Source organism: Metopolophium dirhodum, chromosome 9 (genome assembly GCF_019925205.1).
Source record: "Metopolophium dirhodum isolate CAU chromosome 9, ASM1992520v1, whole genome shotgun sequence".
Lineage (NCBI taxonomy): Eukaryota > Metazoa > Arthropoda > Insecta > Hemiptera > Aphididae > Metopolophium > Metopolophium dirhodum.
The window spans coordinates 31,634,309-31,650,406 of record NC_083568.1 but is presented as its reverse complement, the minus strand read 5'-3'; the positions used below and the strand labels follow the sequence as shown (position 1 = coordinate 31,650,406).

Sequence of the window (16,098 nt, the reverse complement as noted above, 5' to 3'; positions counted from 1 at the left end):
AAATTTAAAGTGTAAAGTTATAAAAGAATTTATAACAAAATGGTTTATATATTGTAGGTAACCTAGTTATAAAGCTTGTTTTCTAAAATCATAATAAATAATTATAATTGAGTAGGATATATAAATTTAAGATATAGTATAATAATAAGTGTAATTTTATTGCAAATAGTTTACATTTAACAACATATTATTATTTATTGTTTAATAATCAATTAAATTAATTAGAATGAACTGTAATTATTATTCATTATCTTTTTATTACAAGTTAGCTTGAAACAAAGTTAAAACATTTTAACTACAATATTGATACAACAGTAACAAATAAAATATTTGTTTTTGGATGTACACATTAAAATTAAGAAAAATGTTGTTTAAGCTCAACAAAAAAAGATATAGAACACTGTTTTCTATTTGTTTTTATTAAAAGCATAATTTGGGTCCAATAAATATTTAGAAAACTCTGATATATCAGTAACACCACGTACTTCCTTTTCTAACAATGGAAGCTTAGTAACATGGAAATCAAGATACAAATCACTTATCTAAAACAAAATATAAAAAAAAATAACAGTTAATAAATATACTGTCATTATTATATAATAAACTAACTTGTTCTAGATAGATGCGCTGTAAAGCCCGTCTGGAAGAACACTTTTTACAACTCGGATCGGAATCTCCATTGTTAATGTACAATTGATTAACAATAATATTATGGGTGTCAATTTCATTTTTGGTTAATTCTTGGATAAGCCTTTCCGTTTCATACAATGACAAAAATTCAGCAATGCATACACAAACAAATGTAGTTTGATCCTAAAACAAAATAGTTTTAAATCCATTTTGATTATTTTAAAAATATTTTGTGATTACTTACAGGATTTTTGAATTGTTGATTAACTGTCTTAATGGTAGCCAACATTTCTTCAAGTTTTTGTGAAATATCATCTACATTAATACCAGCTCCAAAAAGCATACTCATTTGATTTAGGTAAGGACCTATTCTATTTTTCAATTCCAATATTTTTCCTATAGCTTTTTCCATCATTAAAGGGAATGTTAGTAGTCTCAAAGTATGCCCAGTAGGAGCAGTGTCAAATACAACAACTGAAAAGTTCATACTCTTAACCAACCTGAAACCACACAAATATAAATGTAATGTCATGATAATATCCCATGATAATATACCATGACTATGAAGTACAAACATACAATACAATTAAAAACAAGATATTTTTAATTTGAGTGCAACAAATTGAAATATAGTATTCAAAAACCTATTTTGATCATAATCAATTTTATAAAATAAAAATGGGTAAAATTTAGTTTAAATAAGTTGTTTGCTTACTAGGGGTGACCAACCTTTTCTAACATGTAAGCCACATTAAAAATGTTTAAGTATCTGGTGATCTATATAACTATTTATATTATTACATGTGGCATAATAATTAATTGTGTAATAATATTATTTCGTTATTTCCCATAGGCAACCTCTGGCTTATACCATAATTAATGAGTAGACCTTGGATTTGTATACATTTACATATTCACTCATGTTAACTGAATGATATGCTAAGTAAGCAAAAAATGTGTTAGTGCTTTGTGGTTTAAAATAATGAAACTTTTTTGTGAATATTTTAATTATTAAGAAAATAAAAAATAATTTTTAGTTAATATTTTATGTCATTGATTAGTTTATGTAACGTTTTCTTGTATAACGCATTTTTATTTATGTCGATAAAGAACATCACCTTACAGCATAGATATGATAGTGGTTTTAAAATAAATAATTTATATAAGTATTCTTACATTTTTAAATATTTAAATAAATAAGTTTTAAATACATTTATATCATAACTGAATTCATAAATATATATTATGTATTATAGAAGTGCATACAGGATGATTCATTAAGCGTACAACACTCATTATCTCCAAAAGTGTTTATGTTTTTAAATACATTATTTTACATAATTTCAAGTTGTTAAAAAACTATAGCAGAATATTTTTCTAGACTTTGATTTATAGGTTAGAAAAATTAGAAAAATTTAGAAAAATATTCTGCTTTGGAATATGAAATTAAAACTCTATGTTAAAAATATAAATTTTTAATAAAAACTTTGTTTTTTAACAACTTGAAACTATGTAAAAAAATATTTTCAAAAACATTAATACTTTATGAGATAATGAGTGTTTTACACTTAATAAATCACCCTGTATACAGTATATCCCAGAAGTCCCATAACACTCCCTTAGTATCTCCGTGGACAATCAATATATTTAAATGCAGTATTTTTTACAGTAATAAATATGGAAATTCTAATTAAATAGCATAATTTTCAATTTTTTTTTTAGGCAAATAAGTTTTTAAATTTCCGAGATAACCATTTTGTTGATTGTATTTTTTAAAACAGTTCAAAAAAAAAAATATCATAATTTAATGAAAATTGGCCAAGTTAAAGCTAATTATTATTTTGAATTTCTAAGAATAATAGTTTTGTTACCTATGCATTAACAAAATACAATTTGCATGCTTCAACTAGAAATTCGAACGCTGGTATTTTTTATGACAATCTTATCTAATTATTAGTGAAAGCTTTCAGTTATAAAATTAAAAACTTAAATTTTTTATAACTTATATTGTGTATGCCAAAATTCATAATACCAAATTCCAAAAAAATAATTCTTTTGTAATTTTTTAATAAACTATCTAAGATAAAATCATAGACCATTCGTAATTTTAGATTTACTTCATGATAATTAAAATACTTAAAAATAGGTAACCAGTTTCATTATCCACTGTTCAGTGAACGATAAGACACAGCCATTGTTATTTTATTATTTCTATTAAAATTAAAACTTTAATTAGGTATGTATTAGTTTTATCAGATTTAAATAGATGTTTTTCTTATTGAAATGAAAAAACAACTATTTTTTTTTGGAATTATTATGAATTTTGACACACAAAATATCAATTATTAAAAATTTAATTTGACTTAGTATTCAACTTTCAAAATAAACAAAAATGTTGTATATTTAAATTATGTTTAAATTGTTTTGAGACAATATTTAAACAAATCGATAGGACATTCCCTCAAAAATATTATTCTATATCTTTTTTGTAATGGGTGATTTTACTCTAAGATTTTAAAACAAAGAAAAAATGATTCTGCGTAAATGCATTTTGTCTATGTTGCGGGTGGGCCAGAGAGAGAAAACAGATAGTGCTCTGACATACTCTTAATTAAAACAATTGTGAAACCAATGCTGTAATAATCGATTATTCAATAAGACACGCGATTATAAAGAAGTTCTTTATAATTGTGATAGAACATTATTTTCTATTCAGATGTTCGGTTTCAGTGATAAAGCTTTTAAGCCCCTAATATGTGTTTTATTTATCATGTTGGTTAAATATTTACATTATGGCAATGGTACATAATATGTCTCAAGCATAATTAAAAGTAAGTAAAATGGTATATATTTAAAGTTATTATTATTAGTGTAATATTAAATGTTTGTACCTATACACTTACTTCATCACTTGAGCATAACTCATCGACTCATCAATACCTGGAAATGCTCCAATAATGTCTTGTATAATACTTTTACCTAATCGCATTGTATCAGATTCATCTTCACTTCCAAGTAAATTTTCACTTTGAACATCGGGATCTACTTCCTAAATAGGCAATACATTTAAATTATACATTTTCCATTGATATATTTTTTAGGGTATTTATCCTAAGTTCTTAAATGCTTACCATGGCAAATAAATTATTGAAACCTTCGACTTTAGTAGGGGCCTTGGTGAATCGTTGTCCAAAAGCATCAGAAATGTTGTGTGCTGGATCAGTTGATAATAGAAGAACTGATTCACGAACTTTAGCCAATTGAATAGCTAAACTACAACTGAAATTATAATTTAAAAATTGATAACTAGTTTATTGGTGTATGCATTAATCATTTATACAATAAGTAAGATGAACGATGCACTCTACGTCTGTACTACACAATGTTTACCTGCAAGTTGTTTTACCGACACCTCCTTTTCCACCAACAAAAATCCATTTCAAACTACTCTGGCTGATAACGTTTTGTAAAGAAGGTTCAAGTTGATCTTCTTCAATAACATCATTACTATCCATTTGTAGAAATTTTAATAAATTTTAAAGTAATAAAAAAATTAGCAATGTATAAAACAGGAGTTTACTATTTTGACTAAAACAAAAAAAAATTAAATGTAAATGAACGGAGTACTGAACAATTGCACCGTAGCAAACAAAAACGCTGCAGTTGACGCTTAACGTTGACTACATAGGCAGACCGATTAACTAATTAACTATAGAGTGTTACACTAGGAAAGTCAGAAACTAGGAAATATTGTTTAATGCTTATCATTTATAATTATTTGAGTAACGTCATGATTTATGTTATCAAAAATAGATATGTGGCGGCCGTACAAATGTACAATGAACACCGCGGACTGGGAACGAGCGGATCGTCGGTGGCCTCGAAAGTATGGTCACGGGGCAAATGCGGGGGGGTTGCATTCATAATTGAGAGTTTACAGCGCCACATGTATAAAACACGGGCTGAGATGGAAAATGTGACGCTAAATAAAGTCACTGGTAGCGCTGAAAGCATTCAATTATGAGTGTTGATGATGACAGAGGAACCTTTTGCGGGCCGTCACCCGTCACCCGCCCGCCATGTCGTTTCCAGTCCATTATATCTTGGTCCGTGATGAACACTGAACCGAACAAGCCGCCGCCACACACTACCGCGATCTGGGTTACTCGATTCTCACTTCAATTTCGTAATAAATTCTATGGTAATATGGTAATAACAATAACTATATACCTAATTAGTAATTATACTATAGCTGTCTAGATAGCAGCTAGGGTGCGGATTTAATTGCTCTAAAAAACAAGAAAAATGCGTTTAAAAATTACAATTTAATGATCTAATATTACCAAGCTTAATAAAATGCCCTAAAACATTTAAAAAATTCAAACGAGTTATACGATATAAAATTTATACAAGTACAATAGTATATTTAATGTTTTATTATAGAACTGGATATTCAGATGCTGTTTAATATTCTCAAATAAAAACTACAACGGTTATATGTACCGGCAAGTGTTGTTTTGTATCTTGAAAAACTTCGTTCCACGTCAACTGAAGTCATGGGCATAGGCGTGTCTACAGTGGCAGCCTACGGTGCTTATAGGCTGCACCTTCAATTTTTGAAAGGCGCCGGATATCCGAGTTTTAAGTTAGATGAGTCACAACTTTTAATTTAACTTTATTTAATCATTCATAAGATATACGAAAAACCGGCCAAGTGCGGAGTCGGGGACTCGCGCACGAAGGGTTCCGTACGATCATCTGTAAGACATTCTGACGGATTTTCCGTATTTTTTGTTATAGCGGCAACAGAAATACATCGTCGTCGTCGTCATCTGTCTAACTTTCACGGTTCATGAGATACAGCCTGGATGGCAGACGGCCTTATAGTAATACGGTCCCGTTTTGCCGTGCGGGACCCTAAAAACGGAAAAAAAATATGTAGTCCAAGTCACAGCTGCAGTCTGCACCGTGGAGTTTAATACCTATGATATAAATATTACATAATGGTCAAGACTCTAGGGGACTAGGAGGTTATGTACATTATATTTGTATATGGGGCTATCAGGGGGTTGACGGGGTGTATTTCACCAAGCATGATGCTATTGCGTATAATTTTGATTTTTGGAATTTTCAAATACCTATACTAAAACACCATATTTTCAAATACTTAAGATTTGTCGTAGGTATACTATTTAACTATTTGAGGAGTCCCTGTGGAAAAACAAACTTCAATTTTTCAAATGAGGACCCTCCGTTTTCTACTATAAATTATTTAGCGGATCAATTTTTTGAAAATGTTTACTCATCAAAATTCAAACGATACCCATAGTAATTTTTGACTTGTAATAATATAGGTACGTCTGTAATGATATGAAGAAAAAATCGTACTTATGTATTTTGTATATCTTTAGTATTTTTCAATATCTATAATAATAACTTAGTATAAACCTTGTATTCAAATAATTGTCAAGTTTATTGACCGGGCAAAAAATGTTTATCGAAATGCAATGTAAGAAAAATCGAAAATGTGAAATATTTATAAATAATAATTGCTCAAAATGAGTCAAAATATTTTGAAAATTATATTATGTATAGAAAATGTTAACATACCTAAACATTTATATTTTATAGTAAATTGTGACATTGTGTGGCAAGGGCGGGAAGTGAGCTATTTCAGTCGCGGATCCATGCGACAATCGGATTATTCTGCGAAAACAATTTCATGAAATAAAAAGGTTTACACGTCATGCTAGGAGATTATAATAGTAAAATAAGATGTAACCAAAAGTTTATGTCTTGTAAGGACCGTGGTATAGATTTCAGTGTCTGGTTGTGCAGGTAGCACAATATACGGGCGCACAGACCAGCACTTTTTGGAATTTCCACTTTACCGCCCGGCACTATGGGGATTCCCACTTTACCGCCCGCTGGACGGAAAAAAGGTCGCCTACCAAGTTCCAACGCTTCAACCGCTGTCCGCTATCGAAAACCAAACTTTCGGTGCAGCCGTGACACAAAAATATGTCCCGGACGGTAAAATGGAGTTTTAACCAAAGAGTGCCGAGTGGTAAAGTGGAAATCCCCAGAAGTGCTGAGCGCGCATATCCGCGTACACAATCAGACACTGAAATGATCAAATGAATACCACGGTCCTTACAAAACATAAACTTTTGGTTACATATTACATGACGCATGACCATTTTTATTTCATGAAATTGTTTTCGTAGAATAATCTGATTGTTGCATAGATCCCGCTGCATAATGCATTACCTTTGCCGTGATTAACTTTTAGATTCTGAGCGGAGTGATAAATGTATTGATTTTACAATGTGTGTTTTTTTTAAATTTTAAATTTTTGTGTCTATCACCACCGTTTGGGGCAGTAAAACTGCTCCAATTTTCTTCAATAGTACAGGGGCGTGATTAAGGGGATGGATCCCCCCCCAAAAAAAAACTTTTTTTTTACCGTTAACATTTTGATCAAAGTATTGATAATGACCATTCATGTTTGCTAAAAACATATAACCCCCCCCTCCAAACCAAATTCCTAATTACGCCACTGCAACAGTATCTTGTTCGATGGGAAAATGAACCTAGTTGGTGCATTTGAGAGTATAAAATATAAAAATTCCAATAGTTTTCAAAAGCACCGGGAAAACCAATAAACAAATTAAGTAAAAACGGAAATTATTACACAGAATCAGTTTTCGACAAAATCGATATTGGTTTTTGGTGTAACTCTAAAAAACAAATGACCATTATATACATGCAATTTTCACTGGTTGTTTATATTCAAATTTTCTATAAACAATAAATACATTTCAAAATATTTTTAAAAAGCTTGAAAATTTAACACCACAAGACTCTCACTATATTGTTACGATGACAATTAAAAAAAATATTAAAAATCAATAACTACAATTTTTTTTTATAAGCATTTAAAGTTCAAATATTGACAAAATACGTATAAAAATCACGAAAATGGCAACATTTGAAAACTAATTTTCCAGAGAATCTCCATTCTAAATTCTGATTAGTGAGCCAAACATAAAACAATATTATAATACATTGTATTCAAGTGTATTGTGTAAAATATCCATTCATATTAAAATGTTATTACCTACCTATAGCCTATAGGTACAGGTTATAATTTCGATGAGCTTAAAAATAACGCTTGTCTACAATTAGTATAAAAACACTTAGGTAAAGGTAATACTTAATAAATGCAACACCATGCTTGACTATTTATTTAGTCATTAAACCACGTATCTTATTATTATCAGTAAAGCACGTAGGTGTCTATACTGTAAATTGTAATGTTGTAAGTATTATTTATTAGTTATTACATTGTTTTGAAGTTATTAAAATAGATTATTTAATTTTGTATAATTAATTAAATCATAAAGAAAATAATTCAGAAAAGGTGTCTTGTAAAATGTCAGAATTTTCAGTTACGAGGGAATGCCGCAAGGATCACAATCACTTGTGTGATATCAGACGTTAGTTTTTGAGAGAGAAAGTTTAATTTTTCAGTCCTCTATTTTGTTCGCTTCATCTGAATCTTTGAGTCACTAAAATTTTCAGTTTTTAGAAAGTAGCGCGCCAAAAAATCAAAAATAATTTTTTGATGACGATTCATTTTTACTACCTATACGGCTGTACATATTATTATATTCAGCTGCGGGAAAATTTTTGTCTATGATTATGATTATTACTAACCTAACGAGGGAACATTATATTATTATATAGAATAATAACAGATTTTTAATAAATATTATGGTGGACGTCCATAATAATTATATTATTATAATATAAAGTGACTACGATATCATCGTTTAGCGCCAACACATTCGACTGTTCTCTGTATACCTGTCAACAAGATAATTTTGAATTTTTTGTCACGTTTTGACATGGTATGGTCACCTTACTGATAACTTATAGCTTAGAAATATTATATTTTGTTATTGGCGTTACTTAGTACCTAATACATATTATCGTCATATCAAATATGTTATGCTAAAAATCAACAAATAAATATATTACTAGAATAAAAAAAAAATAAAAATATATGTTACCTATAGTTATAATAACAATTGGAAAAAAATCAATTATATTGCCTGACTAAGACGTTATGGTAATAGATTATGAAGACCTATTTTGTGAAGTGAAAACATTATGGAAACTGATAGAAAAGTAAGAACAGCAGTTAATTACTATAGAAAGAACGTATTAAAGAAATATTTTCAGATTTGGAAAAAATATTCTGATCACAAGCAATACCTAACAGGCAAATCAGTACCACACAATAGTTATTTGGATTCAAAGGTACCTACATAATTAATAATCATAGATGCAATTGGTATCTATTATACATTTATACTAAAATAGTATAATAATATGTTCCAAAAATAATATTTACATTACAATCAAGAATAAAATTATTTTTTAAGCCAGGTGTACAATTTGATTATGAAATATTAAATTTTAGAAAAAATGATAACGACCAAAAGATAAAAGAAGTTGTATTTCCAAGAATTGTTAATACAAACAAACATTTAGACAATGATGTAAAAGAGAAAACAATAAAACTTAGGTATAATTTTAAAAACATGTTTAATATATTTGAGTTTTCAGTCCGCGGTGGAGAATATTGTGACTTCCAACACCTACTCATAAACTGTCCATCTCTCTCTATCCAAAGATCTCAGCTAAAGATTTTCTTTTCCACCTTTGGTATTAATATTGACGCTCTCAGCGGACGACAATGTTAATATAATCAAACATACGCTAAATTTTATCCTGCAATCAGGCCTCCGAATTTAAGAGTGTGAGCTTTACCAACTTATATTTATTTCAGATTCATGTACATAATTGTCGAGATATTATAATTTAATGTTAAAATCTCAAAAAAATAACTAAGAGAGGATATAAATGTATAATATTATGCGAATATATTATATTATATATATTTTCTATGTTTAGATTTATAATTGTTGTCCCAAATTAAGTTTAAATTTTAAATTTTAAATTATTAATATGTTTTTATAATTAAAATTTAATTAATTTTTTTTTTATTGGTCTTAAGCCCGGCAACAGGCCATTAGCTATGGGATGTTACTGTAGGATTTTTGAGACTGTAAGGAACGGTTGGAGAAACACGTTTTTGTGTTTGGCAGAATTTTCAAGTGGGTACCCGTAGGTATCTGCCATGCCCGGGTGGGGGATGACAGGCTCTTTCTCCAGACAACGTGACGGCTCGAAGAGAAGTGCCGCCAGTGACCGAGGTTCGAACCGGCGACGGTGCGCGTCGCAACCGACGCCTTAGTCCACTCAGCCGCTCCGTCCCCAAATTAAAATTACTATCAATAATTTTTAATGAAATGTTATTTCTTAAACCAATATACATAATTTATTTTTAGGAATTTTATTACAGGAAGATTATGGGAAAAATGTAGTTTTATTGCAATAAACAAACGATTTAGTAGAACACGAAATGAAAAAATAATCGTTGAACAATCACAAAAGTATAATACAGTTTCCAGAAAAAATATTATTATAGCGTACAGTGCATTATTATTATTCAAAATTGCGTGGAAAATATGGTATAGGTATTCCAATATAATAATTGAAAAGAAAAAATGAGTACATTCATCGTCAATGTTTAATAAACGACTCATATAAGTAATTGAAACATTCATGTATTAAAAATAATACATAATATGTAGGTACATATTACATTCTGTTCTGTGTTTGTTTTATGTTATTTATTTAATATAACATATACTTATTTAAAACAGTGTGTTATGCCTATAAATAAATGTTTTTTTTTTTTGGCAACTTGAACTTGAAGATCTTTAGTTACATCTTTTAGTCTCAAGCATTTTCATTAGATATTTTGCCTGTGTCATCTAATATATTAGATTCTGAGTGAAACGATGAATGTATTGATTTTACAATGATGTGTGTTTTTTTTTTTATTTTTTTTTTATTTTTTTTTTTTTTTTTTTTTATTTTTGTGTCTGTGTACACGATAAGTAGTCGAAATAATGCTTCGATTTTCGACTTCAGTATCTTGTTCGATGGGAAAGTGAATATCGTTGGTGCATTGGGGAGGTCAAAATTTTAATTTCCCAGTAGTTTTCAAAAGTGATGTGAAAAACAAAAGAAAAATTAAGGAAAAACGGGAATTTTTACGCAAAATCGATTTTTAACAAAATCGATTTTGGTTATTGGTGTAACTCTAAAACAAATGACCGTAGATGCATGAAATTTTCACTGGTTGTTTATATTTGCATTTTCTATACACAATACAATTTTGAAAATAATTTGACTTTTTTTGAACTGTTTACGGACATTGTCAGTTTTCAGTTTTTTTAAATTTATTTTCTATAAATATCAATAAAATTTTATTTGTTGGGTAAAAAAGCTTGAAAATTTAATAGAAGGCTCCTAGGTTATTGTTTCAAAGGCAGATGAAAAAAATTAAAAATCCTTAGTCACAGTTTTTTTTTATACACATTTAAAGTTCAAATCTTGAAAAAATACGGAAAAATCACGAAATTTTGCAAATTATTTTGAGTTAGAAATTCATAAAAAATTTTCTTTTTAAATCTAAGATTTTAAAATGTAATATAAGATTACTCATAAGTTTGTCTACCTTTATCAAAAAAAAAATGTCTAGAAGAAACTTAAATTAAATTTTTATGAGCGTCTGAAATTTATATTTATACAACATTTGATATTTACTCGATTTCTCATGTAACAATTTTCTTATTTTATTGTAATTAAAAAACGAATGACTGTAGATATTTGAAAATTTCACTGAATGTTTATATTAGCATTTTCTATACACCATAAAATGTTGAAAATATTTTGACTCTTTTTGAGCTGTTTACGGACATTGTCAGTTTTCAATTTTTTTAGTTTTTTTTTCTATAAATATCAATAAATTTTTATTTGTTGGGTAAAAAAGCGTGAAAATTTGATATAAGGCTCCTGATATATCGTTCTAATAGCAGTTGAAAAATATTAAAAATACATAGGCACAATTTTTTTTTATAAGCATTTAAAGTTAAAATTTTGACAACATTTATCAAATTTATAATTTATTAATTATTTTGTGGTTAAAAATGTATAAAATGTTTAACTTTTATGGCTAAAGATTGAAAATTTAAAACAAGGCTCCGAGTAAATAGGTTATATATAAATTACTTTATTCACAATAATATCATCAAATATACTTGGTAAAATCATAGGCTGACTGACCGTTTTCGCTCAGAATCGTTTTTCTTATACAATGATATTATATCATTGAATTCAAATTTAACACCATCCATTACAGTGACCCACTTGTAACCTACTGTACAGCAGAGCGACATCCACTTATCCACCTTTTTTAATATTTATATATGTTAACATGCAGGCTGTTATATTTTAGATTCCAAGCAGAGCGACGAATGTATTGATTGTCCAATGATGTGTGTTTTTTTAGATTCTGAGCGTACAATGAATGTATTGATTTTACAATGATGTGTGTTTTTTTTAAAAATTTTTTTTTTTGTCTGTCATCACTTTTTATGTGAACTTTCTGCAACAGTATCTTTTCTGATAGGAAAGTAAATCTAATTAGGGGGGTCAAAAGACTCAAAAGTAAAAATTTTCCAGTAGTTTTCATAAACGCCTCAAAATATATTGTTTCAAAGACAGATGAAAAATATTAAAAATCCAGTCTCAATTTTTTTTTATAAGCAATCAAAGTTTAAATATTGACAAAATACGTAAAATTCACAAAAATGTGCAAATTATTTAGAAATTCATAAAAAATTTTATTTTTAAATCTAAGATTTTATCAAAAAAAAAATGTTTACAAGTAAATCAAATTAAATTTTTATGTGCGTTTGAAATTCATATTTTTCTAAGGTTGGATATTCACTCGATTTCTCATCATGTAGCCATTTTGTCATTTTATTGGAATTCAAAATCGAATAACTATAGATACATGAAAATTTCACTGAATGTTTATATTTTCATTTTATATAGGTATACACCATACAATTTTGAAAATATTTTGACTCTTTTTGAGCTGTTAACGGACATTGTCGGTTTTAAATTTTTTAGTTTTTTTTTCTATAAATGTCAATAAAATTTTATTTGTTGGGTAAAAATCGTGACAATTTTATACAAGGCTCCATACAATATCAGTTGAAAAATATTAAAAATACATAGAGCACAGTTTTTTTTTATAAGCATTTAAAGTTGACAATTTAAAATTTAATAATTATTTTGTAGTTAAAAATTTATAAAATGTTCAACTTTTATAGCTAAAGATTGAAAATTTAAAACAAGGCTCCACGTAAATAGGTTATATAATATAAATTACTTTATTCACAATTATATCATTAACTACGGGCTACGCGTATACTTAGTAATATCATTGCTGACTGACCGTATTCGCTCAAAATCGTTTTTCTTTTACAATATGATATTATATCATTGAATTAAAATTTAACACCATTCATTACAGTGACCCATTTGTAACCTACTGTACAGCAGAGCGACACCCTGTACTTGCCCACCTTTATTATTTTATTTATTTTTTCTTTTGTGTCTGTCATCACCGTTTGGGGCAGTAAAACTGTTTCGATTTTCTTCAACAGTATCTTATTTGATGGGAAAGTGAATCTAATTGGTGCATTCAGGAGGTCAAAATTTAAAATTCCCAATAGTTTTCAAAAACGTTGTAAAAAAACTACATAAAAATTAAGAAAAAACGGGAATTTTTACGCAAAATCGGTTTTTGACAAAATGTCAATGTGTTGTCACTGTGCCGTTACAATATTACGAAGCATTATTATTTTTAATTTTATTCAACGATATTGAAAACACAGACAACTATTATTAATTTACAATAAAAATGTATGTTTATGTATTAAAAAAAAAAAATTAGGAACACTGTTTAAACTTTAAACCGTAAGTACCTATAAGTATTATGACACTACCTAATTGTTCCAGGCTCGTCCAGAAATCGAAGTCTGAGCACAGCCGTGTCTAAAATATAGGTAACACACTCATATCGATCACCAGTATTGTAAAATAACTTTTTAAAAGTATCCAAGTACTGTACAGATACAGATACTTATTTTGAAAATAATTTAAAATACGTATTTGAATATAGTCAGCCAAAAAAGTATTTATAGATACTTTCAAATTTTAGATTCTGAGTGAAGCGATGAATGTATTGATTTTACAATGATGTGTGTTTTTTTTTATTTTTTTTATTTTTTATTGTTGTGTGTCTGTCATCACCTTTTAGAACAGTAAAAGTGCTTGGATTTTCTTCAATAGTAACTTTTCTGATAGGAAAGTGAATCTAGTTGGTACTTCGGGGGGTCAAAAGTAAAAATTTCGAGAGACAATCGACAAGCGACGTGAAAAACAAAAGAAAAATTAAGGAAAAACGGGAATTTTTACGCAAAATCTGTTTTCGAGAAAATCGATTTTGGTTTTTGGTGTAACTCTAAAACAAATGACCGTAGGGACATGAAATTTTGACTGAATGTTTATATTAGCATTTTCTATACACCATAAAATTTACAAAATATTTTGACTCTTTTTGAGCTGTTTACAGCCATTGTCAGTTTTCAATTTTTTTAGTTTTTTTTTCTATAAATATCAATAAAATTTTATCTGTTGAGTAAAAAAGCTTGAAAATTTAATAGAATGCTCCTAGGTTATTGTTTCAAAGGCAGATGAAAAAAATTAAAAATCCTTAGTCACAGTTTTTATTTATAAGCATTTAAAGTTCAAATTTTGACAAAATACGGAAAAATTACGAAAATTAGCAAATTATTTTGAGTTGAGAATTCATAAAAATTTTTCTTTTTAAATCTAAGATTTGAAAATGTAATACAAGATTATCTATATGTTTGTCTACCTTTATCAAAAAAATAATGTCTACAAGAAGCTTAAATTAAATTTTTATGAGCGTCTGAAATTTATATTTTTACAACATTTGATATTTACTTGATTTCTCATGTAACAATTTTCTTATTTTATTGTAATTAAAAAACGAATGACTGTAGATACTTGAAAATTTCACTGAATGTTTATATTAGCATTTTCTATACACCATAAAATGTTGAAAATATTTTGACTCTTTTTGAGCTGTTTACGGACATAAGGCTGCTGATATATCGTTCTAATAGCAGTTGAAAAATATTAAAAATACATAGGCACAATTTTTTTTTATAAGCATTTAAAGTTCAAATTTTGACAACATTTATCAAATTTATAATTTATTAATTATTATGTGGTTAAAAATTTATAAATTTTTTACGTTTATGGCTAAGGATTGAAAATTTAAAACAAAGCTCCACGTAAATAGGTTATATATAAATTACTTTATTCACAATAATATCATCAAATATACTTGGTAAAATCATAGGCTGACTGACCGTTTTCGCTCAGAATCGTTTTTCTTATACAATGATATTATATCATTGAATTCAAATTTAACACCATCCATTACAGTGACCCACTTGTAACCTACTGTACAGCAGAGCGACATCCACTTATCCACCTTTTTTACTTTATAAATCAACTGAACCGATTTTCAAGTATTACGTTAATTGTATATACTATATATAGCATATATTTTACACAGTGGAATTTTAAAATTATCAACCGTTTTCTTTGTTTACAGTACCTAATTGATTTTATAATTCACAGTAAAAATAATATATTATTGTATATATTTACAATTTTTATTTTTATTTTACGTAATAATAAAATTAAAATAGAAAATATATAGGTACTAAGTACCTTGAAGTACTATTAAAAGGATTTGAATACTTTTACTCAAGTACTTTACAACATTGTCTATCACGAATGGTAACCAATAATAAATAAATAGGTACTAATTTCTACTAATTAATTCTCCTATAACCAATAGCAACAATTTATAAACAAATATGTCCACCGTACATTTTAAAATCACCATTTAAGCACCTCCCCGGGTTTGACCAAGAAGGGTGAAAGATACTTTACGACCTATTCTTTACCTTCCAAATATATAAGAAGAATTTCATTATAATCGGTCAAGCCGTTTTGGAAGAGTTCGAACTTCGAACACTAACATCGTGAAACGAGATTTTTATATATTATTAAATTAGATAATACAAGCTGTATCTTTATGTAATATGTCTTAATTCTATTTTATTTTGTGCGATGTTACTTAAATCGCCTCGATGTTAAGTTAGGCATAGTCATTTGGACAAACTATTAAAAATAACCATTATACCTAGGTGTCCAAATTGTACCTACCTATGAACATCTCTTTTTTTTTATAAATATTGTTTACGATGACAGGATTTTTAGTATAGCTAGCTGCTAACATCGAAGTTTTAACCGCATGATATAATAGTAACTTACTGCTTTAGTGCCCTGTGGGCTCAGAATCAAAAAGTTCCA

The 16,098-nt window shown here is 28.0% G+C and overlaps 2 protein-coding genes across 2 annotated transcripts; one reads left to right on the top strand and one right to left on the bottom strand.

The window, feature by feature from the left end:
• Positions 1-134: 134 nt before the first annotated feature.
• On the bottom strand, positions 135-4,480 carry LOC132951870 (ATPase ASNA1 homolog). Its single transcript, XM_061023889.1, has 6 exons — positions 4,021-4,480; positions 3,762-3,909; positions 3,534-3,679; positions 875-1,130; positions 610-813; positions 135-542 (listed from the first exon to the last, which is right to left on the bottom strand). Exons 1-6 carry the CDS (start codon positions 4,143-4,145, stop codon positions 408-410), a joined length of 1,014 nt encoding a protein of 337 aa, XP_060879872.1. The 5' UTR covers positions 4,146-4,480; the 3' UTR covers positions 135-407.
• A 4,325-nt stretch (positions 4,481-8,805) lies between these two features.
• Positions 8,806-10,272, top strand: LOC132952018 (uncharacterized). The gene is made up of 3 exons (XM_061024131.1): positions 8,806-8,955; positions 9,081-9,223; positions 10,050-10,272. The coding sequence occupies exons 1-3, from the start codon at positions 8,806-8,808 to the stop codon at positions 10,270-10,272; spliced, it is 516 nt and encodes a 171-aa protein (XP_060880114.1).
• The last annotated feature ends 5,826 nt before the right edge of the window (positions 10,273-16,098 follow it).

What these genes read in the sequence shown, in the direction of transcription:
- LOC132951870 (XM_061023889.1), bottom strand. Translation starts at nt 4,145, where the DNA reads ATGGATAGTAATGATGTTATTGAAGAAGATCAACTTGAACCTTCTTTA. An exon ending in GTCGGTAAAACAACTTGCAG is followed by an intron (nt 3,910 to 4,020) that starts GTAAACATTGTG and finishes TTATAATTTCAG; the next exon opens with TTGTAGTTTAGCTATTCAAT. An exon ending in ATCAACAATTCAAAAATCCT is followed by an intron (nt 814 to 874) that starts GTAAGTAATCAC and finishes ATTTTGTTTTAG; the next exon opens with GATCAAACTACATTTGTTTG.
- LOC132952018 (XM_061024131.1), top strand. Translation starts at nt 8,806, where the DNA reads ATGGAAACTGATAGAAAAGTAAGAACAGCAGTTAATTACTATAGAAAG. An exon ending in ATAGTTATTTGGATTCAAAG is followed by an intron (nt 8,956 to 9,080) that starts GTACCTACATAA and finishes TTATTTTTTAAG; the next exon opens with CCAGGTGTACAATTTGATTA. An exon ending in GAGAAAACAATAAAACTTAG is followed by an intron (nt 9,224 to 10,049) that starts GTATAATTTTAA and finishes ATTTATTTTTAG; the next exon opens with GAATTTTATTACAGGAAGAT.